General features: G+C 46.0%; 1 protein-coding gene across 30 annotated transcripts in view; it reads right to left on the reverse strand.

Moving 5' to 3' along the window:
* Positions 1-5277: 5277 nt before the first annotated feature.
* LOC130381356 (NLR family CARD domain-containing protein 3-like) overlaps positions 5278-27500 on the reverse strand; it is a 142767-nt gene continuing 120544 nt past the window's right edge. For 12 of the 30 annotated variants that reach the window (XM_056588910.1, XM_056588909.1, XM_056588908.1 and 9 more), the window contains 14 exons: positions 27011-27124; positions 26484-26597; positions 25814-25927; positions 25590-25739; positions 22447-22557; positions 21888-22001; positions 21568-21668; positions 13983-15774; positions 12385-12555; positions 10804-10977; positions 9243-9416; positions 8522-8695; positions 8300-8346; positions 5280-6000 (listed from right to left, as the gene is read on the reverse strand). In XM_056588910.1, the coding sequence (XP_056444885.1) occupies positions 5450-6000; positions 8300-8346; positions 8522-8695; positions 9243-9416; positions 10804-10977; positions 12385-12555; positions 13983-15774; positions 21568-21668; positions 21888-22001; positions 22447-22557; positions 25590-25739; positions 25814-25927; positions 26484-26597; positions 27011-27124 (3901 nt within the window). In that variant the 3' untranslated portion in view covers positions 5280-5449. Of the gene's footprint in view, positions 6001-8299; positions 8347-8521; positions 8696-9242; positions 9417-10803; positions 10978-12384; positions 12556-13982; positions 15775-21567; positions 21669-21887; positions 22002-22446; positions 22558-25589; positions 25740-25813; positions 25928-26483; positions 26598-27010; positions 27125-27500 lie in introns of all 30 variants that reach the window. The other 18 variants (XM_056588911.1, XM_056588901.1, XM_056588902.1 and 15 more) reach the window with 10 other exon arrangements.

Raw genomic sequence — 27500 nt, forward strand, 5'->3', positions numbered from 1 at the left:
GTCTTATTTTATGGTACCACTGAGCAGTAACCTATATTAAGTTTAACATTAAATTATAAATAATTAAATCATTAAATCAACAACTGCCTTAAATTGCTTTATAATTGCTGAAAGGCCATATTAAGAATATATTTTTAAATTTCCCCTTACCCTGTTAAAGGGAAACCAGCTTTTTTCCATTTTACGATCATTTTGGGTCTACGGGACTAGTGCAGAAAATTATTTGGAGATTATTCCAGTATTAATAATAATAATAATAATAATAGATTCAATTGATATAGCGCTTTTCACACACTCAAAGCGCTTTACATAGGGGCACAAAAATAGATAAACAAGAAAAAAAGTCTGAGTTGATGGGGCTAGGGATAGTGAGTGATCTAGGGGTGGGCAGAGGAGAAGAGATGAGTCTTGAGGCGGGACTGGAAGATGGTGAGGGACTCAGAGTCACGAATATGTATTGACAGATTATGCTGCAGCTGTAATCAGCGAAAGGGCTGAAGTATAATCCTTTTGGGCAATATAGAGCCCGTCAATGTATGGCCTCATAAAGTGCTTGTTTTTTTCAACTGACTGATGCTCAGATTGTTATCACTGTCTATCAACATTAAAATATGCTCTACAGAGAATAAAAAACGTTTTGATTTTTCCTTTTGCTTGATCCGGTCTGTTTTTTATTGGGTCGAACCAAGTCTCGCTCAAGGAATACTCTTGCTCGGAAGTCTCATTGTTGCAGGTCATTTCCCTATCGTCATTAATATCGAAATCTTGAATACAACACTAAGCTAGGCTTTCTGTAGTCCAACAAACAAACTCTCTTCTCTCCAGCTCTCATTCACGTTTCCACCGTTCTCTTCCTGAACTCCCGCGATACTTCTCCTTGAGTGAGACTTGGTTAGACACCAGCCATCTCTGTTGAGTTCTCAGAGCGTGACGGGAGCAACGGCTTTCTGACCGTAGATAACTGTCATTTAAGCATAAAAAAGTGATTTCTTCCTGTCAATTAGTGTGAGGTGAACCAGGATTTTACTTGGAAACGTTTATTATTTGTTCAATGGTTGTTCACTCTGTTCTGAGAATAAATCGCTGCATTCTTCCTTTTCCATCTGCCTCGTTTGCCTTGGATTACTTTTTTGGCGCTTATTGCCTTACGGAAAACACGAGGACTGAAATGTCCTGCAAGAGGTGCAAATAGGTTGTCACTTCACACACACAGACTCCTTCCCCCTGGTCCTGTTGGTCAGAAGGTGAACCCCACCGAGGTGGATTCACCGCCCCCTAGTGGCTCCCCACGCAATGACAGGACTGAAGCATGGCTTTGATAAACGGCCTCATATCTTACTATCGACTCATTTATCAGACGCGTCCATCCTACTGCCCCCTCCCACGCACCCAGAGAAGGAGAGGTTCCTCCTCTGCAGCTCAGCGCCTCAAACACACACCTCTGTGTGTTTCAACATGGAGGCTCAGGGCCCTGTTAGACGGGGAGGTGGTGCATCAACCAGCCTGCAAGGCTCGTCTCTGGAGAGACGCCAGTAGCTGGGCTGTTTCCTGTCGGCCCTCGTCTAGAACTCTCTCCATACTCCGTCCCTCATCGGGCGTATGAGTCTGAGGTGGAAATGCACTTGCTGGTGTCCTGGTCATTAATGTTGTGTAGACGAAGCCTCTGTTGTGCTTTTTATTCAGTGAACCCCCGACCTTAAAGTGTAAACTGATCCTCTGCTGAACACAAGAGAAAATTCAGTGGATCCTCTGAGTTGTTTATCACCATTATGCTTTATTAACCAGGACAACAGAAGAACAGACCCTTACATGAACACAATAAACACAAGGACTCAAACAATAGAAGAACAGTCCCTTACATGAACACAATAAACACAAGGACTCAAACAATAGAAGAACAGTCCCTTACATGAACACAATAAACACAAGGACACAATCAATAGAAGAACAGTCCCTTACATGAACACAATAAACGCAAGGACTCAAACAATAGAAGAACAGTCCCTTACATTAACACAATAAACACAAGGACTCAAACAATAGAAGCAGCAGACAGACATTACTAATCATAAACAGGTGTGTTCTGCTGCTGTGTTTTTCCCCACAGAACACAAGGAATCAATACTCAGTTTAAAGTCATCGCAACATGATCTATAGTTTTTCGACCGCTTGCATTACGAATATAATATAAAATCTGCTTTACATCGTGTGAGGCTTATCAAAATATAAACTGATATCAGAGCCCCGCAGTATGAAACTGTTAACGTCTGAAAATAGACACAATATTGTAGTATAAAAATGTTACAATTTACCACCAATCAATCAGGGCCCCGTTTCCCGATAACGATGGATCCACGCTCGTACGATCATTCTCACGATGGATCTTGCGATCCATCGTCAATTTCTTTGGAGCGTTTCCCGAAACTCCTCTTAACGTGAACGCGCATTCGCTGCACTCACGACGTCGTAGGATTGTAACTGTCTACTGACACGGTGCTGAAATGGGCTCCGTAGGAGGGGGAGACGCAGGAATGTCGCAGGAAAATTGTGTTAAAAATGGTTAAAATATATCCCCATCAAGGACAACAGCAGAGTAGCCTACGAAAAAAATAGACTGCAATTATATGAATGCTAAAGACATTAAAACACAATTGATTAGGCTTAAACAGACATATATCAGTCCTAATCCTGAAGGCACTTTGCGTTTCACGGCATTTTCCCCCCTTAAATAATTCCTCTTCACACCTGTGAATAACCCGGGAGACGTCCATGATGAGGAATACAACGAAGCCCACCGTCTTGCCCGGTGCATCGTTGAGCGCACGATCGGGAGGTGGAAGTTGCTCTTTAGATGCCTTCACAAGTCAGGCGGAGGGCTCCAGTTTTTCTCCGGCCAAGTCATGCGCCGTGATATGTGTGACGGCTATGTTGCACAACATTGCAGCTAAGGCTGGGGTGGCATTGCTTGAACCGGAGGACGTTGAGGACGATGACGATGAGGAAGATCGGTGTGAGGACGGCCTCCCTCATAACTACGCGGCTGGTTTTCATGCGCGTCGAATAGTGATTGAGACTTTTTTTAACCCCCTCCACCCTCCCTCATGTCACTAAACATTTCCGTCAACGTGACCAATCCCCACCATATCCCAGCCTTTTGCCTGCTCCTTTGCTTGTTTTTTATAATTTTTTTTATTTCTTTATTTTCTTATTTTTTTTAATTTCTTTTATTTCGTTATTTTTTATTTTTTTTAATTTGTTTAATTTAATTTATTTTTTACATTATTTTATGCTACGTTTTATGAGTAGCCATGTCAGTCTGCACAAATCCCCCCACTTTCTCTCACACATTTTGAGTGCCCTGCCTGCGCAAACATTTTCTGGACTGTCCCGTTTTATTTTGGCCATTTGAACATCTTTATTAATAAATTAATTAATAATCTTTATTAATTACCAAACTAAGAACATAAAGGCGCAATGCGTTTTAATAAAACGCATCCAATAGACGGAATGTCCGATGGTGTCGCCACTGAGGCTATAGCTGACGATGCTCTTAGCGTCCTACGAGTACCTACGAGCACCCCTGGAGTACTCGTTAGCTACGAGCGTTTTCAAGACGTTCGTTCCCCACGATGCTTTCGGGAAACGCGGTGAAAACTCTACGATGCCCTTTCGACGCACTTCACGATCCACTTAGGCTAACGACGCTTTCGGGAAACGGGGCCCAGAAACATTAGAAATATAGTCTTTGTAAAGATTTAAAAAATCTCTTCCTTTCATGGTTAATCAAGATCAACTTTAAGAAGCCCCAGAAAATGTAGCATTTGGATTATAGTTGAGTACATGAATATAAATCATCAAAACACAGTGTGTGTGTGTGTGTGTGTTTATATATACATGTGTGTGTAGTCTGTGCGTGTCTGTGTTCATATGTGAGTAAGTGTGTGTGTTCATAACTTGAGTAAGTGTGTGTTCATAGATGCGCGTGCGGCGTGTACATGTGTGCGCGCGTTTGCATGTGTGTGTCTGCGTGTATATTTGAGTGTTTATAATATGTACGCGCGTGTGTGTGTTCATATATACGTGTTTGTTTGTGTTCACATACACGTGTTTGTGTGGCTGCGTGTTTGGGTTCCTATATAGTATAGTATGTTTATATGTGTGTGTCTTTATGTTAATTCATATATGCGTGTGTGCGCTTGCATGTGTGTGCGTGGTAATATACGCGTGTGTGTGTGTTCACATGTGCATGTTTGTGTTCACGTGTGTCATCAGACTCAGAGCGAGAGCAAGAGCGAGAGAGACTATAATTTACAGAGACGCTGAGGACACAAAGGTGTGGATAAAAAAGTGAACCAAACGTCCGAGATCAAAACGGGGAACATTATCCCCGAAAAGGGGGGAAAACTAATCTCCAGTGTGACTACCAATCAGATTGAAGAACCCATCCGAGGCTACAGCATTCGAGCATTCGAGGCTATAGCCCCGGATCTTTTGGGAATAGCCCCGGATCGCTGTGCCGTCTAAAAAAATTAAAATAATAATAATAATGATGAAAATAGCTCCGTAGAGTATACTTCTTTGTGATTAAATTACCAGCAGCCACAGATGCAACATTGTAGCGAGTGGAAACCACAACATTCTGGCGTGTCCATATATGGGCAGATTTAGAATCATTTTTTGCAAAATGTTGCAAATTCAACGTGGGTATTCTTTCGTCTCTACGCACAGCGCATCTCGTCGTTATTGCGGTGTTGTGCTGCCAGCCTTTTAGTGAGATCAGAGAGTGTTGAGAAGGACAGTAATAAAATATCTTTGGTGAGATGGATATAAGAAGAGAGACCCGCAGTGAATTCCACCCGGTCCACTTGACATCGGGTAGGTGCATGACAGTGGTACCGGAACACTTCCATAGCCCGGGCTTTTATTGGTTTCAATCACTGAACTTTAGAACAAAACTCTCTGCTCAGCAAAGATGGGAAATACCATCAAATGTATTATTGAAACCAGTGTGAATATTAGTAACCATGGTTACCAGGCAATCGAATAACGCACGCACGCGCACACACACACACACACACACACACACACACACACACACACACACACACACACACACACACACACACACACACACACACACACACACACACACACACACACACACACACACACACACTGACTGTGTGCGTGCGTGCGTGCGTGCGTGCGTGCGTGCGTGCGTGCGTGTGTGCGTGTGTGTGCGCAGGGGCCATGCTCAGTCAGGAGGTCCTTGTGTGTGTGTGTGTGTAGGTGTGTGTGTGTGTGTGTGTGTGTGTGTGTGTGTGTGTGTGTGTGTGTGTGTGTGTGTGTGTGTGTGTGTGTGTGTGTGTGTGTGTGTGTGTGTGTGTGTGTGTGTGTGTGTGTGTGTGTGTGCAGGGGCCATGCTCAGTCAGGAGGTCCCTTTTTTTTTCTACAACCGACACAGAGACGCTGAGGACCCCCCCCCTACCCCCACCCCCGGGAGGAGGTCCTCCTGGGTGAAGGAGGAGCAGAAGGTGTGGAGTTGTGTCAGTGTGTCTGAGGACCCTCCTCCACCTGGGGACACTCTGTAGAAGGACAGAGAGCCAGCAGGCCGGTCCAGATACACTCCTACTCTGGTGGAGCCAGCGGCGGGGAGAGGGAGGCCTGTCTGTGTACCGTTGTACCGGACAGAGTAACCACCATCATAACAATGAAGAACCCAGGACTTGTTGTTCCGTCCAAGCCTGCTGTCACCACCCCCTCCTCTCCTTGTGATTCCTCTGTATGTCACTCCTATATCAACCCCTCCTCTCCTCTCTACCTCCCAGTAACAGCGGCCAGTCAGAGCCTCTCTACCCAACACCTGGTCCCAGGAGTCAAATCTGTCTGGGTGATCCGGATACGACTGGTCCACTCTAACCCACGTCACCTTCCTGTTGTCCTCAGACAGAGAGAGGAGTCTGCGGGCCGTGTTGGGGTCCAGTGTGAGGTCACAGGCATCTGAGGGAGAACCAGACATGATGAGCTGCTGAACCGCTCTTCATCCTCATCATCATCATCACTAGTACTGTTCTCCTGCGCTCTGTGTACATATACATAGATATGAACACATACATACATATACATATGTACACATACATAGATACACACACCTCAACAATAACGTTATGAAAACATCAACAACAATATTATGAAAACATCAACAACAAACATCACTCCTTGGATCCAGGCTGCTCTTCTTCTTTTTATTCTCTTTCTTTTTGTGATCGCTCTCTCTTCTTCTTCAGCCCCCTCCCCATCAGCCCCCTCCCCCTCACCAACCCCCCTCAGCCCCCTCCCTCTCATCCCCCCCTCAGCCCCCTCCCTCTCATCCCCCCCTCAGCCCCGTCACCCCCCCTTCCCCTTCCCCTCACTGCCCGGTCACAACCCTCCCCCTCCTCCCTCAGCCCCTTCACCCCCCTCCCCCTCCACCTCATCCCCCCCTCAGCCCCCTCCCCATCAGCCCCCTCCCCCTCACCAACCCCCCTCAGCCCCCTCCCTCTCATCCCCCCCTCAGCCCCCTCCCTCTCATCCCCCCCTCATCCCCCTCCCTCTCATCCCCCCCTCAGCCCCCTCCCTCTCATCCCCCCCTCAGCCCCCTCCCTCTCATCCCCCCCTCATCCCCCCCTCAGCCCCCTCCCTCTCATCCCCCCCTCAGCCCCGTCACCCCCCCTTCCCCTTCCCCTCACTGCCCGGTCACAACCCTCCCCCTCCTCCCTCAGCCCCTTCACCCCCCTCCCCCTCCCCCTCATCCCCCCCTCAGCCCCTTCACCCCCCCTCCCCCTCACACCTAGTCCTCACCCTCAGCCCCCCCTCAGCCGGTCCCCCCCCCCCCCCCCCTCCTCCTCACCCCTAGTCCTCCCCCTCAGCCCGGTCCCCCCCCTCCCCTCCCCCTCCCCCTCAGCCCCTTCACCCCCCCTCCCCATCACCCCTAGTCCTCCCCCTCAGCCCGGTCCCCCCCCTCCCCTCCCCCTCCCCCTCAGCCCCTTCACCCCCCTCCCCCTCCCCTCAGCCCTTCACCCCCCCCTCCCCCTCACCCCTAGTCCTCACCCTCAGCCCCCCCTCAGCCGGTCCCCCCCCCTCCCCTCCCCCTCCCCCTCAGCCCCTTCACCCCCCCTCCCCCTCACCCCTAGTCCTCACCCTCAGCCCCCCCTCAGCCGGTCCCCCCCCCTCCCCTCCCCCTCCCCCTCAGCCCCGTCACCCCCCCCTCCCCCTCACCCCTAGTCCTCCCCCTCAGCCCCTTCACCCCCCCTCCCCCTCACCCCTAGTCCTCACCCTCAGCCCCCCCTCAGCCGGTCACCCCCCCCCCCCCTCCCCCTCACCCCTAGTCCTCACCCTCAGCCCCCCCTCAGCCGGTCCCCCCCCTTCCCTCCCCCTCAGCCCCTTCACCCCCCCTCCCCCTCACCCCTAGTCCTCACCCTCAGCACCCCCTCAGCCGGTCCCCCCCCCCCCCCCCCCCCCCCCCCCTCAGCCCGGTCCCCCCCCCTCCCCTCCCCCTCAGCCCCGTCACCCCCCCTCCCCCTCACCCCTAGTCCTCCCCCTCAGCACCGTCACCCCCCTCCCCCTCCCCCCTCACCCCTAGGCCTCCCCATCAGCCCCGTCACCTCCCTCCCCCTCCCCCCCCCCATCAGCCCGGTCACCCCCCTCCCCCTCACCCCCCCCCCTCAGCCCCTTCACCCCCCCACCCCCACACTCCTCCCCCCTCAGCCCGGTCCCTCCCCCCCCCCCTCACCCCTAGTCCTCCCCCTCAGCCCCTTCACCCCCCCACCCCCACACTCCTCCCCCCTCAGCCCGGTCCCTCCCCCCCCCCCTCCCCCCTAGTCCTCCCCCTCAGCCCCGTCACCTCCCTCCACCTCCCCCCCCCCCCCTCATCCCGGTCACCCCCCTCCCCCTCACCCCTCAGCCCCTTCACCCCCCCTCCCCCTCAGCCCCCCCTCAGCCCGGTCATCCCCCCTCCCCCTCCCCCTCCCCCCTAGTCCACCCCCTCAGCCCCCCCCCCCTCAGCCTCTCTCTCACCCCTTCCCCTCCCCCACACCGGCCCCTGACCCGGTCAACCCCCCTCTCCTTCACCCCCCCACCCCCACACTCCTCCCCCCTCAGCCCGGTGACTGTGATGGTCGACAGTATTAATATACGTAAGATACATGATGTCAGCCATCATCTTCATTCCCAGTAGGATGTGACCTCACTTCCTGCTGTGTGGATGGACTTTCCATCTCAATAGTGAGTCTGTGATGTGATGAATCAAACAGACACTTACACTTCTTTAGAGCTGGTTTCAGCCTCAACACTCCACCGTACTCCACACTGGGGGGGAAACAAAGTGAGAGCAGCATGTTGAAACATTCACCTTCATCATCTGCCGTCTCATCACGTTCTACACAACATGAGTGACAGCTGCCTCTTCAAACCACTTCAAGTAGCAGCAGCTTGAATCATGTAGAAGACTTTGTCCCTCAGTGGTGAGCTGTCCTCTCCATACCTGAGAGTGTCCAGTCTCCAGTGTGGATCCTCCAGTCCAGCAGAGAGCAGCGCAGCTCCAGAGTCTCCTGGGTGATTGTAGCTCAAGTCCAGCTCTCTCAGGTGGGAGGGGTTGGAGCTCAGAGCTGAGGCCAGAGAAGCACAGCCTTCCTGTGTGACCAGGCAGCCAGACAAGCTACACACACACACACACACACACACACACACACACACACACACACACACACACACACACACACACACACACACACACACACACACACACACACACACACACACACACACAATTTATTGTATCTGGTTGAGAGCAGTTTGTACTAAAGTAAACACATTTATAAAGTGTATTCATTCCATTTGGAGGACAAGTAAAAGCTTTATTGATACTTCATGGAGACAAAGCTGTGTCACCCTGAGAGTCTGAGAACAGGAAGAGGAAGTGGGGAGATGACATCACAGACAGCAGAACTGCCTTCACTTGGATGTGACAGGATCTTAAACAAATGCTCCTTTCTCAATAGCTACAACTCAATGAGATATTGTTTGGTTAGAGTCAGGAGAAGTTTGCTGTGTTTGGTACGCTAAGACCGTTTCTTCACAGGTTCTAACATTGTGTAGAACCAGGGAGTGTTTTGTCAGCAGACAAGAGAGCAACAGAAATGAGGCAGGAGCAGCACTTACTGGAAGCTAGAATAACCATTTTGAAGAAGAGGCTGATAACTGACCTGAGAGTTTCCAGTGTACAGTGTGGACTCCCCAGTCCAGCAGAGAGCAGCTTCACTCCTGAATCCTTCAGATCATTGGTACTCAGGTCCAGCTTTTTCAGACTAGAGGAGTTGGAGCTGAGAACTGAGGCCAGAGCTTCACAGCATCTCTCTGACAGATCACAGCCATTGAGGCTGCACACACAATAAACAGAACACGTTAGGAACTGTGATTCATTTTGCATTTGAAATTTGTTGTTAGAAATGTTTTATTAGTTTACCTAAATGTCAATACAGTAGATCTTCAAAATATGACTAATTTAGAATTCAGACAACTAAAAATTCAGCAAACTCCAGAAAATGTCCATAAAAATACTCAGTTCTAAGAAGAAAAAAATATTTAACTTTACTCTAAAGTCCACCTTACTGTCTGACTACATGATTATGAATAGATAGGAATCTATAAAACAAACACCTTATACCATCATTAACACACTGAATCCAAGGTACACCTTTTACTGTCATGGCAACACAAATAGAGTGAGATTGAGGTCCTGTGTTTGATAAGATGAGTGGTAATGGCGCTGCGATGCACGCAGACTGCCAAGGTTTAGTTCAGTGCTGGGTTGAATAGCGGCAGTATTGCAGCGCCAGCTTGATCGCTCTATTGGGAAACACGACCCACTTAAGTTCCCCTGAAGACACTCTGCTTTAATCAGAAAACTAAAACACTGGTTTGTACTTTGTGCAAAGTTTCATTTAAATGTCACCGCAGCACTATTCAAGAGCATGTAAAGAAATGCACTATTCAGGATGACCCAGAGAAGAAGATTAATCCTAATTGGATTATATTATCCAATCTGAAGCCGGTTATTATAAGTAGGTATTTGATTGAGGAGGAGGAGGAGGAGGAGGATAAAGAGTTGGTTAGTGAGGAAAGAGATGTCGCGGCGCTGGTGGTAAAAACAGAAACAGACCCCCTATCAGTGCTTACGTTAATTTGTAAAGTGGGAGGTCCCGGAGCGCAGAGGGGGGGTGGATCCAGTGACTCAAAACGGGGGTTGGTAACGGAATACACTGCCTACGTAGCTTCTCCGACTAAAAAAACCTAAACAACGCTGTGTGTACATCCGGGCAATGTTTATTTTATTTACAGAACGTCCATGGGTGGGAAATGTAAAATAAAAGAATACATGGCAACAATCGTTTTCACAAGCAGCAATTATCTATGAGACTATTAAATGAACCAGGATCAACGGATTGCTGCGTGCGCGCCGCAGTGCACCGGCTAAGACATGCACACTGCCATGCACCGACAGTAATGTGCACGCCGCGGTGTACGGACCCTGACCTTAAGGTGCGAGCCTCAGCTTGTATTTTGGGTTAAACAATGTTGCTTTGACGTTGTGGATTTGAAAAGAATCCATTGTTTTACCGTTAATATCAATCTAAATTAATCCACTGCCAAATATGGATCTTGTTAAAACTCAGACGTGAGATTTTACTGGGGCACAGCAGATCAATACTGGTCCTCTGATGGGGAAATTGTGGTGGAACTGTTTGACCATTGAGTGAAACTAACCTGAGAGTTTCCAGTGTACAGTGTGGACTCCTCAGTCCAGCAGAGAGCAGCTTCACTCCTGAATCCTGCAGATCATTGGTACTCAGCTCCAGCTCCCTCAGACTAGAGGAGTTGGAGCTGAGAACTGAGGCAAGAGCTTCACAGCATCTCTCTGACAGATGACAGCCATTGAGGCTGCACACACAATAAACAGAACACGTTAGGAACTGTGATTCATTTTGCATTTGAAATTTGTTATTAGAAATGTTTTATTAGTTTACCTAAATGTCAATACAGTAGATTTTTAAATATGACTAATTTAGAATTCAGATAACTAAAGATTCAGCAAACTCCGGAAAATGTCCATAAAAATACTCAGTTCTAAGAAGAAAAATGATTAAACTTTACTCTAAAGTCCACCTTACTGTCTGACTACATGATTATGAATAGAATAGGAATCTATAAAACAAACACCTTATACCATCATTAACACGGTGAATCCAAGGTACACCTTTTACTGTCATGGCAACACAAATAGAGACAGATTGAGGTCTTGTGTTTGATAAGATGAGTGGTAATGGCGCTGCGATGCACGCAGACTGCCAAGGTTTAGTTCAGTGCTGGGTTAAATAGCGGCTGTATTGCAGCGCCGGCTTGATCGCTTTATTTGGAAACACGACCCACTTAAGTTCCCCTGAAGACACTCTGCTTTAATCAGAAAATTAAAACACTGGTTTGTACTTTGTGCAAAGTTTCATTTAAATGTCACCGCAGCAAAATTCAAGAGCATGTAAAGAAATGCACTATTCAGGATGACCCAGAGAAGAAGATTAATCCTAATTAGAGTATATTATCCAATCAGCAGCCGGTTATTATTAGTAGGTATTTGATTGAGGAGGAGGAGGAGGAGGAGGAGGAGGATGAAGAGTTGGTTGGTGAGGAAAGAGATGTCACAGCGCTGGTGGTAAAAACAGAAACAGACCCCCTATCAGTGCTTACGTTAATTTGTAACGTGGGAGGTCCCGGAGCGCAGAGGGGGGGTGGATCCAGTGACTCAAAACGGGGGTTGGTAACGGTATACACTGCCTACGTAGCTTCTCTGACTAAAAAAACCTAAACAACGCTGTGTGTACATCAGGGCAATGTTTATTTTAATTACAGAACATTTAACACTAAACTGCATGGGTGGGAAATGTGAAAAAAAAGAATACAAGGCAGCAATTATCTATGAGACTATTAAATTAACCAGGATCACTGGATTGCTGCGTGCGCGCCGCGGTGCACCGTCTACGACATGCACACTGCCGTGCACGGACAGTAATGTGCACGCCGCGGTACACGGACCCGGACCGCAAGGTGCGCGCCTCAGCTTGTATTTTGGGTTAAACTGTGTTTCTTTGATGTTGTGGATTAGAAAATAATCCATTATTTGACCTTTATTATCAAACTAAATTAATCCACTGTCAAATATGGACCTTGTTAAAACTCGAACGGGAGATTTTACTGGGGCACAGCAGATCAATACTGGGGCACAGCAGTTCAATACTTGTCCTCTGATGGGGAAATTGTGGTGGAACTGTTTGACCATTGAGTGAAACTGACCTGAGAGTTTCCAGTGTACAGTGTGGACTCCCCAGTCCAGCAGAGAGCAGCTTCACTCCTGAATCCTGCAGATCATTGGAACTCAGCTCCAGCTCTCTCAGACTAGAGCTGGAGCTGAGAACTGAGGCCAGAGCTTTACAGCATCTCTCTGACAGACGACAGCCATTCAGCCTAAACACACAATAAACAGAACACGTTAAAGTAATTTAGATCTTTTAATTTCAACATAATGAAGGACTTGTGTTGAAATCTTAAATTTGAGTCGATGTCTTATTAATTTAACTAATATATACATTAGATCTTTATGTTTATTCAATATTGGAGTTTTTTGCAGTGTTTGAGACTCGTATAGTATATTAATTTTACTTTTTATTGTAGTATTATGTCTTTTTTGTGTTGCATTGTAATACATGCTATAGTTCATCTACAGAGATGTTGTTTATTAGGGTTACAACCAGCGGCGGTTACAAGGGGAGGGGGCTAGCGGGGGCTTGAGCTCCCCTGAAACAGGCCAAGCCCCCCCTCCCAAAACCCCAAGTCATTTTGTTATGACTAATATTTAATTTAATTTGAAAATATGTTTTTAATAATAATGTGGCGAGAAGCACGGGAACGACCAGACAGGAGCCTATGTTATAAGAGTCTGACACTCTCGTGTCCCATTATCCACACCACCCTGAGAGAGACTTTATGTAAACACACACACACACACACCTGAAACACACATCCTATCGCCCACAACCACGACTGCCTCGGTGCCGCCGACCCTCCCAGGATCCGTTCCATGATCGCCACAATAATATATATATTTATATATATCATTAATGAAGACATCGAACTACTTATATGTAACAAAACTGAACGATGAAATCATATTTTTCATTTGTGTAATTGATGATGACCGTTGCTGCTTGTTGTGTGATTTGAATGTTTGATTCGTATCATATTGTAGTGTGTAGTAATATTTTTTGCGTCAAAATATATCAGCCTCTGCTATAAACAATCTAGCCCCCCATAGCTCCTGCAATCATAATTATATGGTGCCGCTACTGGTTACAACTAATAAGTAAATGCTTCAATATCATTTAGCTGGGCGATCTCTACAAAGGATTAAGTACTCTCCTCCTTTGTCTCTTCCCTCTCTCTCCTTTTTCCCTCTCACTCGTGACCTCTCACCCTTCCCCCAGATGACCCGGACGTCTCTGTGTCAACGCATCCTAACGGTCAAACCCAAACAGTGTCCATATAGCCAAACGTAGTGAACAAGGTTAAAATGTTTTAAAATAATGTGTTACCTGTTATTAATAATAAACGTATATTCATGAATCTATCCGTATCAATACTTATTTATACATATAGCTACATATTTCAACACAGCTGTATTTAACTATTATTAGACAATATTCATTTTTGTTTCTTTATTTCTTAATTCATAATAAATAGAGCTTTTCAGTTTGACTTTTCAACCTTGTTACACAATATAACGTTGTGTATATTGAGATACATGTTATAAGATAGCCTCGAAAGAGGTTTTCTATGTTACCATAACATTTATGTTCTACTATAAGGGATATTGTGTATTGTAATAGTGAACCTACAGAGATATTTTGGAGGCTTTGACCACTGGCAGCAGCCTCAGAAGACCCTCCTCTGAAGCAGAGTATTTCTTCAGGTCAAACACGTCCAGCTCCTCTTCTGATGTCACTAGGATGAAGGCCAGAGCTGACAGTTGAGCAAGAGAGAGAGATTTTCCGGAGAGACTTCCTGATGTCAGGTACTGTTCGATCTCCTTCACTAGAGAACGGTCGTTCAGCTCATTCAGACAGTGGAACAGATTGATGCTTCTCTCTGGAGAGAGATCTCCATCTATCTTCTCCTTGATGTAAGACACTGTATTTATATTGGTCACTGAGGTAGTTCCAATCCATCTCAGCAGACCTCGTAGGACAATCTGATTGGTCTCCAGAGAGAGGCCCAGGAGGAAGCGGAGGAACAAGTCCAGTTGTCCGTTCTCACTCTGTAAGGCCTTGTCCACAGCACTCTGGTAGAGGACGAGGAATTCATCTTCCCCATAGCTGGGTCGTTCTTCTGAGAGCAGATTGACATCGTCGTTGATGAAGGACAGAAAGACATAAAGGGCAGCCAGAAACTCCTGGAGGCTCAGATGGACAAAGCAGAACACCCTGGCCTGGTACATCCCACACTCCTCTTTAAAGATCTGGGTGAACACTCCTGAGTACACTGAGGCTTCGTTGATATTGATGCCACAGTCTGCCAGGTCTTCCTCGTAGAAGATTAGGTTGCCTTTCTCCAGCTGGTTAAAAGCCAGTTTTCCCAAAGAAACGATGATCTCTCTGCTCTCTGAACTCCAGTGTGGATCTGTTTCAGATCTCCCACGGTACTTCCTGTCCCCCTGTATCGACTGAACCCTCAGGAAGTGGCTGTACATCTGAGTCACGGTCTTGGGCATCTCTTCTCCTCTCTTGGATGTTTTTAAGATGTCCTCCAGAACTGTAGCAGTGATCCAACAGAAGACTGGGATGTGACACATGATGTGGAGGCTTCGTGATTTCTTGACGTGGGAGATGATTGTGTTGGCCAGCGTCTCGTCTCTGAATCTCTTCCTGAAGTACTGCTCCTTCTGTGGGTCGGTGAACCCCCTCACCTCTGTCACCCTGTCAACACACTCAGCAGGGATCTGATTGGCTGCCGCAGGACGTGTGGTTATCCATATACGAGCGGAGGGAAGCAGGTCGCCCCTGATGAGGTTTGTCAGCAGCACGTCCACCGAGGTGGACTTTGTGACATCAGTCCAGATCGGGTTACTCTGGAATTCCAGAGGAAGTCGACACTCATCCAGACCATCTAAGATGAAGACAACTTGGTACCTGTGGAATCTGCAGATTTCTGCTTCTTTGGTCTCAATAAAGAAGTGATGAACAAGTCCCACCAAGCTAAACTCTTTCTTTTTCAGTATATTCAGCTCTCTGAAAGTGAGGAGAAATGTGAAGTTTATGTCACGGTTGGCTTTGCCTTCAGCCCAGTCCAGAGTGAACTTTTGTGTTAAGACGGTTTTACCAATGCCGGCAACTCCAGTTGTCATTATTGTCCTGATTGATTTATCTGGTTTATCTTGTCCCGGTAAGGGTTTAAAGATGTCCACACATCTGATTGGTGTTTCTTCCTTGGCTGGTTTCCTGGAAGCTGTTTCAATCAGTCTGACTTCATGTTCCTGGTTGACCTCTCCACTGCCTCTCTCTGTGATGAAGAGCTCTGTGTAGATCTCATTCAGAGGTCTTTGCTCTCTTTGTGTGATTCCCTCATCCAAACTCCATAACTTCTTCTTCAAACGAGACTTGAGTTTAGGTTGGCACTCGACAGCAGCAGATTCTAAATGAGGAAGAAAAACAGAAGACATCAGTTGGTGGATGGTGACATCAGTGGAACCAGGTCAATATTTCCTGTTAAATGATCAACTTTATGATATTTAGTGGCTTCATTACTAGCAAGGTCTGCACGGTACAGATTAGGGTTGGGCGATTGTCTACAAACTTTCATCATCTGATTGCGCCCCCTAGAGGTCGTCGATCTGATCGTCGTCAATATCACCGTTTCATGTAACGCTGAATGCATCTACTCCTTTCTACTACTTTCAGTTGGTTTCATTGAAGCCGTCTGGTCAACCTGTAACTAATTCAATTTTCAACCGTTTACCTTCAGTCAAACCATTGAACAAATCTATACACTTGTATCTTCAATAATATCAAAGAAATTTTGATAGCTTTTGTACTTTTTTCAGAATCACAGTTTGAGTTTCTTAACCTCATACTTTTCAGTTGCTCTCATTGATTTCCGTTGACGCCAGAGCGTGAGGACGTTCAGGCACACAAACACACACACACACACACACACACACGCACACACACGCAATAGCTCCGCCACATAGCCGCGTTTACAAGGACACTTCTGATCGATTAGAAGTGGAAGAAAAGCTCAATCGGAATACGCCTCAACTGGAATACAATTCTCTGATCGGAATAGAATTCCATGCGGAATAGAAGAGGTGGTGTAGTCCGCTATAATCGACATGTATACACTCATTCTGATTGGTTCGGGGTGGGTGCGGCTACTTTATAACTGAGAGAGATGGCATCAGCAGCTGTAGTAGTTAGCAATTGGTCCGTCTGTACTAGGTCAAGTAAGGTAGATTTCTTGGAGTCCAGGAGACAGGGCGGAGGTAGAGATGTCTGTGGGCGGATAAGGGCTGGGGGGGCATGGGGGCTGTTGGGGAACTACCAAGGCCTAGGGAGACGTGGGGGTTTACCAGCAGGGGCTGAAGGATGTTAAAGAGGCATGGATTTACTGATGTTAGGTTTACTCATATCATATCAGTTAAACATCATAAAATCATACATCATGTTTTAGCATCATCATATCATATATCATGTTTTAGTATCATCATATAACAATCATTTTCTTTGTTCTAAGTATCATCATAAATCTATCTTTTTCTTTTATATCTATCATTCATTCTAAGATTTATCATGTTGTTTTGACATAATCGAGTATGGAAGGAAGCACTTAAAAAGATTAAAGCACTTGTTGGTAAAATGATGTTGTCCTACACTTATGGCATGTTGTATTGTTTGACATTTTATGATCTTACACTTGTGTTGTATTGGTGTATTGTTTATCATTATATGGTGTAATTTACTTATTAGTATAATCTGTGGAACAAGTAAGAACAATCTGAAGGCAGAGTACGTGCCTGAGAGTATTCCTTCCATGGCGAGTTGGAAAAATACCAAGGTCACAGTGACCTGATGCAGGCCAGCTGCATAAGAGAAAGGGGAGGTTACAGAGGTTAAACTTCTAGATAAGAAGGGCTGGAAAACGCAGAGACCACGAGAGATCAACCCGACGGGGGCTCCATGCAGGGCGGCCCTGGGCCCTTTGCGATCAACGGACTTTCAGACTTAGAAAAATTACAGATACCTACAGCCTTACCCTCCCGGCACAAGGGGAGATCTCTCCCATAGCCCAAGGGGGCTATGAAGGCTACTGGCTGTGGGACCATTCGATGGGACCTTCCTGGCTGTGGGACCATTCGATTCGTTTCCCGAGGAGAGATAGAGAACCCCTCTCTCTCCCTCGGCCGACACCGGAGCAACCCATACCAGGGTGGCTCTCCCCCTGATGTAGAGCCACGGAGCAACCCATACCAGCGTGGCTCTCCCTCTGATGACGCCGGAGCAACCCATACCAGGGTGGCTCTCCCCCTGATGACACCGGAGCAACCCATACCAGCGTGGCTCTCCCTCTGATGGAGAGCCACGGAGCAACCCATACCAGCGTGGCTCTCCCTCTGATGACGCGGGAGCAACCCATACCAGGGTGGCTCTCCCTCTGATGACGCGGGAGCAACCCATACCAGCGTGGCTCTCCCCCTGATGACGCGGGAACAACCCATACCAGGGTGGCTCTCCCTCTGATGACGCGGGAGCAACCCATACCAGCGTGGCTCTCCCTCTGATGACGCGGGAGCAACCCATACCAGCGTGGCTCTCCCTCTGATGGCGCGGGAGCAACTCGTACCAGCGTGGCTCTCCCTCTGATGACGCGGGAGCAACCCATACCAGCGTGGCTCTCCCTCTGATGATGCGGGAGCAACCCATACCAGGGTGGCTCTCCCCCTGATGACGCGGGGGCCCCTCCCTCTGATCAGTGCGGGGGCCACTCGTTTCCCCAAGGGAGCTACGGACATGAGGAGAGATTAAGTCTCCCTCTGTCCTTTCTTCACGCAGCTGAGGGAAGTGTTAGACGTAGTGTAGAGAGGTGAAAAAGCCATGTATCTAAATTATTATAGATTAAATCAGATTTATAGACAAACCCACCAAGATGTGTTCCAGATGTACTTTATATCACTTATTTAGAAGTGTCACTGACGGCATTTTACTAGTCACTACATTATATGTATTATCATACTTTTTCGATGGCCTTCACCTCTTGCTGCAATGTCCCAGATATTAAACCTGCAAATAAAGCTATATTCAAACCATTCCTTTTCAATCATTCCAAGGACCTGATACGGGGGAGTGTAGGTTAGAGCTTCAGTGAACGAACTGTTCTAGTATAGGCATCGTGGATCTAAGAGGTTACCTAGTACAAAGAAATCAAACGCATCCCGGGAGTTAGTCATTTCCAAACTCTTAAAACAATCTCAGCAAATTCACCAAGTGCACGGAGGAGAGCTATCAAAACAGACGCGATCGGCACGCCCCATCCCTGGCTACGGGTTATGCCCAGGGGTGGGGCACCGAGGTAAGAGGGGTAGGCGTCTGATGCAAGGTAGTTAGGGGCTGAGCGAGTCTCCTCACCAACCTGTTACAACCGTTACGGGATACAGGTTTCACTGGCACCTCCTTGTATGTGGTGGTAGAATTGACGGATCTGACAACTATTATGCACACCGAACTAGACCGCTGTCAAGGAAAGTGGATTTTTTGCCTGATTCACGTTTTTCTCATCACTCTGCAAGTCGTCCGGTAACTTATCAAGCGTGTCCGGTAGCTAAGACGTCAACATCTTTGGCAGACTATTTCTCTGCCAGTCAACACTACGAATGGTAATTCTAAAAAGACACACCGTGTGAAGCTATTGTTTCGTTTTGACAAGGTGCCGTGTAATAAGCAGGATAATGCATAATATAATGTATCCCTTACATATATCATGTAAGTCCAGACCAACATAAAGGTTGTGCGTGAGAGACATACGGAAGTACGCTTACCACTTTTGTAAATGCCATACATACAGTACATTCAGATTGCATGATAGGAATAGATCTATTCTGATTAGAAATTGAATTGGATCAGAAGTGTCCATGTAAACGCGGCTTAGACACACACGCAATGGCTCCGCCATTGTCTTAAGACACACACACACACAAAGTTTTTCAAAGTGACATGCAGCGGAGGGTGATGTCATTTCGCTGTGCGAGCAGACCGGTAGGCATCGAGCCCTTCCCCTCCCCTCCCCTCCCCTCTCCTCCCCTCTCCTCTCCTCTCCTCCCCTCCCCTCCCCTCTCCTCCACTCCTCTCCCCTCCTCCCCTCCTCTCCTCTCTCCTCTCCTCCCCTCCCCTCCCCTCTCCTCCTCTCCTCTCCCCTCCCCTCTCTCCTCTCCTCTCCTCTCCTCCCCTCTCCCCTCTCCTCTCTTCTCTCCTCTCCTCTCCTCTCCCCTCTCTCCTCTCTCCTCTCCTCCCCTCCTCCCCTCTCTCCTTTCCTCCTCCTCTCTCTCCTCTCCTCTCCTCCCCTCCTCTCTCCTCTCCTCTCCTCTCTCCTCCCCTCCCCTCTCCTCCCCTCCTCCCCTCTCTCCTTTCCTCCTCCTCTCTCTCCTCCCCTCTCCTCTCCTCTCCTCTCCTCTCCTCTCCTCCCCTCCTCTCCTCTCCTCCCCTCCCCTCTCCTCCTCCTCCTCTCTCCTCTCTCCTCCCCCTCTCCTCCTCCCCTCCTCTCCCCCTCAAACCATTTAACATGATACCCCCACAATAACCCTTCATATCTGGACCAGAGTTCCCGTTGTCCGGTAATTACCGGTCTTTGACCGGAAAAAAATGAGGAGGACGGAAAATTCGAAATGTCTCCGGTCAGAATGACCGATTGGAAATAAGGCCCCGTCCACAAGGAGCCGAAACGGGTGAAAACGATCCGGTTTCGTTTTGTCGTTTTCGTTTTTCGTTTTCAGAAAAAAGTGGAGCGCATCAACCCTGCGCGCATACAGCATGCGCGCTGTACACAAACATTCAGTCACGAGGAGATTCAACCTTTTAAATTGAGCAGAAATACTTTTGAATGTGTTCATTTGAATTGTGTTTAAATATGCTACAGTGGTCATTTGTTTAGCCAATTCATGTAAAACAATGAGGGTTTTGATTGTAGCGTAGCCTGTGTGATAAAATAAATAAGTTGTTACATTTCGTGCACTCGCTCAAATTGATCGCTATAGACTACCGTAGGTTTATGACCTAAACGGCGGCAAGCTAATGAAAGCCGGCGGCAAGCTTTGCGGAGTACCGGTATTTAACGACCATGGTGAATCAATTTATGATCACACACCTCTTCTTCTTCTTTATATAGCCTGCCTAGTGCCTACCAATTTTTTTAAATGCAATAAACACAGACAATATCCGACCGATTTTTTTCCAATTTGACCGGTAAAATGAAACCTTCCCGTTCACATGACCGGGAAGGGGGGGGTGAGGGAGGGGGATCAGTTTTTTACATTTTTTACCTACATATCTGGACTAAACCATTTAACCTGATACCCCCACAATAACCCTTCATATCTGGACTAAACCATTTAACCTGATACCCCCACAATAAATCTTCATATCTGGACTAAACCATTTAACCTGGTACCCCCACAATAACCCTTCATATCTGGACTAAACCATTTAACCTGGTACCCCCACAATAACCCTACATATCTGGATCAAACCATTTGACCTGATAACACCACAATAAGCCTATACTGTATCTGGATCAAACCATTTAACCCCCGAGAGGAAAGATATCTCCACATTGAAGTAAAAAGTCAATTAGTCTGAAAATAACAAATAAGAGTATCATATTGTTTTTCTAAAATTAAAATTTCTCTTGTTGTTAGGGCCAATTTATTCTTAGTTTTACTTTATTGAAATGACCTCCCCCTGCTGGCCCTGTTTATGTTGGTTTGAGATGCCTCCTGGAACTCAATGTAGGTAGACAGGATGTGAGGCCAGTTAGGGGACCGCATTAGGAAAACACCAGCCACGGTCGGGAGAAATGTTTTGACCACAAATACAAACTAGAATACGAACACGAACACGAATAAGAATTGCCTATGTGAATTATGTACAAAAATACACGTTGGAATATAACCTTTTCGTTTACATTTACACTGAAACCCACGTACACCTTGGAAAATACATTTTTTGTTATAGTTAGAAGGAAAAGAGATCCTATTTTCGTTGTAATTAGATTATGTTTGATTGAACTGGATCGTGTGTCTGAAATACCCCCTCGCCTGGGCTCGCGCGGCGTCTTTAAAGAAGGTAGGACAAGCTACCGAAACACCTGTCTTCAAAGTAAGAGTCTCTTCTGCCCTTCAAAATAATAGTCTCCTCTGTCTTCAAAGTAAGAGTCTCTTACCGCCCCCCAGTGTGTCAGCCAGTTCCTCCTGGTTCATCTCCAGCTCTGTTTGATGCTGCTGTACACACTGAGCACTGGTAACCTTTGACCTCTCATGGTGTCTGTGGAGAACACACACACACACACACACACACACACACACACACACACACACACACACACACACACACACACACACACACACACACACACACACACACACACACACACACACACACACACACACACACACACTGTTCTTTCCTGACCTGTAAACATCAGTATCAGTAGTCTGATAACAACAAACCGGTCTGTTTTCATCGTCTGTTTGAAACTCCTACCTCTCCTCTCTGGAGGGGCGTCCATCTTTAAAGACAGGAGGTTTATTCATAGACTGGTCACTCTTCATGGAGACACAGCTGGGTCCAGGGAAGTCTGCTCTCTGCTGCCTCATTCTGAAAAACAAAAAACATTTGGAGGTTAGGATTTGTGGATGTCGTTTCATTGATCATTTATTGCAGGACTACTCAACTACTTTCTCATGACTTTTGATTTCAATAATCTTTCTCAGCTTATTGAAATGGAAATTTAAGGGGGGGGGGGGGGGGGTGGGGGGCAGAAAAAGTTATTATGGCATTTAAGCACTTACATGTTGTAAGTGCTGTTCTGGGCTTCAACACACACACACACACACACACACACACACACACACACACACACACACACACACACACACACACACACACACACACACACACACACACACACACACACACACACACACACACACACACACACACACACACACACACACACTTTTCCTGACTTGTGAAACATCAGTATCAGTAAGGTCTGATAACAACTAACTTGTCTCTTTTATCGTCTGTTTGAAACTCCTACCTCTCCTCTCTGGAGGGGCGTCCATCTTTAAAGTTATCAGGTATATCCATAGAGCGGTCACTCTTCATGGAGACACAGCTGGGTCCAGGGGAGTCTGCTCTCTGCTGCATCCTAATGAGAAACAAACACCATCTGGAAGTTAGGACTTGTGGATATCGTTGCATCGTCATTTATTGCAGGGCTACCCAACTAATATCTCACTTGCCATTTAATTAATCTTTTTATGTTTTTGGAAGTATAAATATGAAGGGGAGCTGAAAAATGAAAAATGCACTTAATCACTATTTTGTTGACATAAAAACACACTAAGTATCCTTCATACTGTGCATAGTCACAGATTCACAATGAGTTTAGCTAACATAGAAAATAGAGCCATCAGTTTCTACATTTCTACCCACCTGTGTTATTCTTCATGGATTATTTGTTTCAATAAATCACCTCACCTCCAAAGATCAATTAAACTGATTCAATAAATGGGGCAGTTTGAAAGACATTGAACCTTTAACATTAAACCTGTAAAGTCTGCTACAAATTGTCTTATAATTTATTTCATTCATACAATTCAAACAGCAGAATAAACGGCCTCAGCCATGAACCAATCAAGCCTGGATGCAGACAGAGGACAGGGAGAGAGAGAGGAGATGGAAGAGGGGTTTTCTATATATGTTTTTATAGGTTTTAAAACAAATAGGGTACAGATTAATAAAGTGCTGCATGAGACTCAGGCATCCTACCAACAAAAGTAGAACAATATAAACCCGGTGTGCAATGTGCATGGCAGTGTTTCCCCCACGTTCACACAGCAGCGGCGCGTCGCCGCTGCTGAATTTTCTCCGCCGCTGCAATAAAAATCCTCCTAATTTTATTTAATTTTTTTTTTTACGTAGCTCCTTTTAGAAAATGTACAGCGCGTAACGTCAATTGCGCAGCACGCGGCACATCGTCACGTAACCAACATCAAAGAAGAAAAATACACAGCGAGTGTGGCAGTTGTTGGCAGTAGGCTACCCTACACGGTTGCAAAGTTACATTGATTCTAGCAGTAGCGAGTGAAGCGGAAGATCGAAGAAAGAAGGAAAGAGAGACAGACAGAGAGAGAGACAGACAGACAGACAGACAGACAGACAGACAGAGAGAGAGAGAGAGAGAAAGTAAGTTGCTAAAATGTGTCGCTACATGACCACCAGTGTTAAAAACCCTCTGAGCCCAATCATTTTATTGTATCTATAAACCGCAACCTCCGTGCCGTTTTTCCTCTAGTATTGTGTGTGTGTGTGTAGGCCTATGTGTGTGTGTGCGTGTTGTCGCTCTTTTTGGGATCACTCATAGCCTTTACAGGAGCTTATATCCAGTCAGGAATTTATAGCCTAGGTATTTTCGGGAACTTTGAAAAATTAATCCATACTGTTAGATCCGATGTTGTTCTTTATTGCCATATAAAATCTGTTTTCATCGCGTATTTTAGTTAGGGATTTATGCTAATCGCCTGTAAGCATGTGGTCATTAGCATAAATGCAGGGGAAAAAACCTAAGGACTTCTTAAAAGATCATGAATAGTTTCTATTATGTATATAACTTATATTTATTTTATAATTTTCTCATCACTTTTTGACTCCCAAGACTAAGAAGAAGTGTTTTAAGCAATAACAAGCTTATCATCGCTCTCTTGTCCTCTTCCCCTGACTCTCACTGTCCCACAAAGGAGCTGAGCTCACCTGAGGTCTATTTGTAGTGCTAAGGCTCACACTGATTGGTATTCAATTAGCTTTATTTTTTATTTTTCATGTGTGTGAGTCTGTGTTCTTTTCAAATTTTAGTTATGTTTATAATTTAAAAAGATGTGTTTTGCCCATTGTTGCAGGAGATTTCATTTTTGAACAAAGTGTCTTATGTAAAAAATAGTTATGCTTTGGGCATTGCAACCATGTTTAGTGTTTAAGCATTAGGCAAAAATCTGTAAATAAATTGTGCAAATTATATTTGCGTTGTGGCATTTTTTGTTTAAATATTACTATACAAAAATATAAAAATCTGTAAATGAAGACACAAAAGGCAAAGTTACAACACCAATAATCCCATCTACAGTAATACACAGGACTGTTTGAATAGGATTTAAGTGCATATTCTCCTCTCAAAGTGCACCAGATTCATGCATTCCAATGTAAAGGGTACAAAAAACATTGGGCCGGGGGGGCATGCCCCCGGGCCCCCCTAGAGGGATCAGGGACCACACCGCCGCTGCTGAAAGAAATCCTGCGCGAAACACTGCATGGTGTATACATAATGGTGAGCGAGGGTACCAGATCGACAGGTTTAACTTTGTTAGGAATACCCGAAGCCTCGCTTTGACTGTGAATATTTGTGTGCATTCATCAATAGAAGAATTGTTAAAAATGGTTTGTGATATAGAGAGGTCTGCACAAGGGATGCAGGATAGCTCTCCTTGGAGTTTGAGTCCCCTCCAATGTCTCTGACGCTGCCCATGTTTGATTGACAGCAGTGTGTCCTACCGCTTGATAAGGCTTGTTTGTGCTGTTATGATGGTAGACAGTAAACACATTATCAAGATCGTTCTCCGAAACAATATGCATCTGTTTGCATTAACGGCGGCAATTACGACGGGCGTGCGAGCTGAATTTAGGGCAACCAAACAAGCATTGGTGTTCATTGTTAATTCCAAGGGCTATCATCATTTCCTGTCTGCACAAATAAATGTCATAGGTTTGCTTGTTGTACTGCGTCAAGATGACAACTATTTCGACCAGATGGCGTGTCCATGCATTGGTTCATCATAGGGCTTTGTCCCGCCTTACTGAATAGATATATCATTATCCACTCCCAGTTTAAGTGGCGATTTCCATTGTGTACCTGTAGCCCTACCATTGTGGCTCTCGCAACGCTTTGCCACAGCAGAGACAGATATCGGCCTACGCACAGAGAGGGCGGGTCCTGGGGGAGGGGCTAACTGGACAGAAGGGTATCCTATTGGAGGAAATTAAACTAGCTCTCAATCTTGCTCAGGAACATCTTTCTCCAGGGTGTAATTGACCCTGATTGTTTATGTTTTGATTAATAATCTGCACGCCAGATGAAAATGATGAGAGGACAGCTTAATAGGCCTGATTTATTAGCTGAATCCTTACCTTTTCTTTGAGGGTTGATGATTTCCATCTTCAAACTTAACAGGTGGAAGATTTCCATCTTCAAACTTAACAGGTGGATTCATAGATTGGTCACTCTTCATGGAGACACAGCTGGGTCCAGGGGAGTCTGCTCTCTGCTGCTGGACTCTTCTAGAAAAACAAGAACCAGGATTTATGGATGCTTAATAGAAGCTGTATCTTTATTATATCTGGTAAATCCTTACCTTTTCTCAATTGACTGATTTCCATCTTCAAACTTAACAGGTGGATTCATAGAGTGGTCACTCTTCATGGAGACACAGCTGGGTCCAGGGGAGTCTGCTCTCTGCTGCCGGACTCTAGAAAAACCAAAAGCATCTGGAATTCAGGATTTGTTGAAGTTGTTTAAATTGATCATTTATTGCAGGACTATTCAATTACTTTCTCATGAGGGGCAGATTATAAAAATGGAAACATAAGGAAAAGTTATAATGGCATTCAAGCACTTGCATGTTGACATAAAAACATAGCAAATACCCTTGATATTGTGCTGAGAGTGTTTATTCACAATGGGTTTAGCTATCATAGAAAATAGGGCAGGCAGTTTATACACAACACACACACACACACACACACACAGCTGTTACTAGACTGATGATGGAGTCATGATGTATCACTGCTGAGCTCTGAGATGGACAACCGTCACACACACACACACACACACACACACACACACACACACACACACACACACACACACACACACACACACACACACACACACACACACACACACACACACACACACACACACACACACACACACACTTGTTCTTTCCTGACCTGTAAACATCAGCATCAGTAGTCTGATAACAACAAACCGGTCTGTTTTCATCGTCTGTTTGAAACTCCTACCTCTCCTCTCTGGAGGGGCGTCCATCTTTAAAGACAGGAGGTTTATCCATAGACCGGTCACTCTTCATGGAGACACAGCTGGGTCCAGGGGAGTCTGCTCTCTGCTGCCTCCTTCTGAAAAACAAAAAACATTTGGAGGTTAGGATTTGTGGATGTCGTTTCAATGATCATTTATTGCAGGGCTACTCATCTACTTTCTCATGACTTTTGATTTTAATAATTTTTCTCAGTTTATTGAAATGGAAATTTAAGGGGGGGGGGGCAGAAAAAGTTATTATGGCATTTAAGCACTTACATGTTGTAAGTGCTTTTCTGGGCTTCAACACACACACACACACACACACACACACACACACACACACACACACACACACACACACACACACACACACACACACACACACACACACACACACACACACACACACACACACAATCTATTGTTTCCTCCTGACCTGTAAACATCAGTATCAGTAGTCTGATAACAACAAACCGGTCTGTTTTCATCGTCTGTTTGAAACTCCTACCTCTCCTCTCTGGAGGGACGTCCATCTTTAAAGACAGGAGGTTTATCCATAGACCGGTCACTCTTCATGGAGACACAGCTGGGTCCAGGGGAGTCTGCTCTCTGCTGCCTCCTTCTGAAAAACAAAAAACATTTGGAGGTTAGGATTTGTGGATGTCGTTTCAATGATCATTTATTGCAGGACTACTCAACTACTTTCTCATGACTTTTGATTTTAATAATCTTTCTCAGTTTATTGAAATGGAAATTTAAGGGGGGGGGGGCAGAAAAAGTTATTATGGCATTTAAGCACTTACATGTTGTAAGTGCTGTTCTGGGCTTCAACACACACACACACACACACACACACACACACACACACACACACACACACACACACACACACACACACACACACACACACACACACACACACACACACAGCTGTTTCTCAGACTAATGATGGAGTCATCACTGCTGAGCTCTGAGATGGACAACAGTCACAGACAGAG

Source organism: Gadus chalcogrammus, chromosome 4 (assembly GCF_026213295.1).
Source record: "Gadus chalcogrammus isolate NIFS_2021 chromosome 4, NIFS_Gcha_1.0, whole genome shotgun sequence".
NCBI classification, from domain to species: Eukaryota; Metazoa; Chordata; class Actinopteri; order Gadiformes; family Gadidae; genus Gadus; species Gadus chalcogrammus.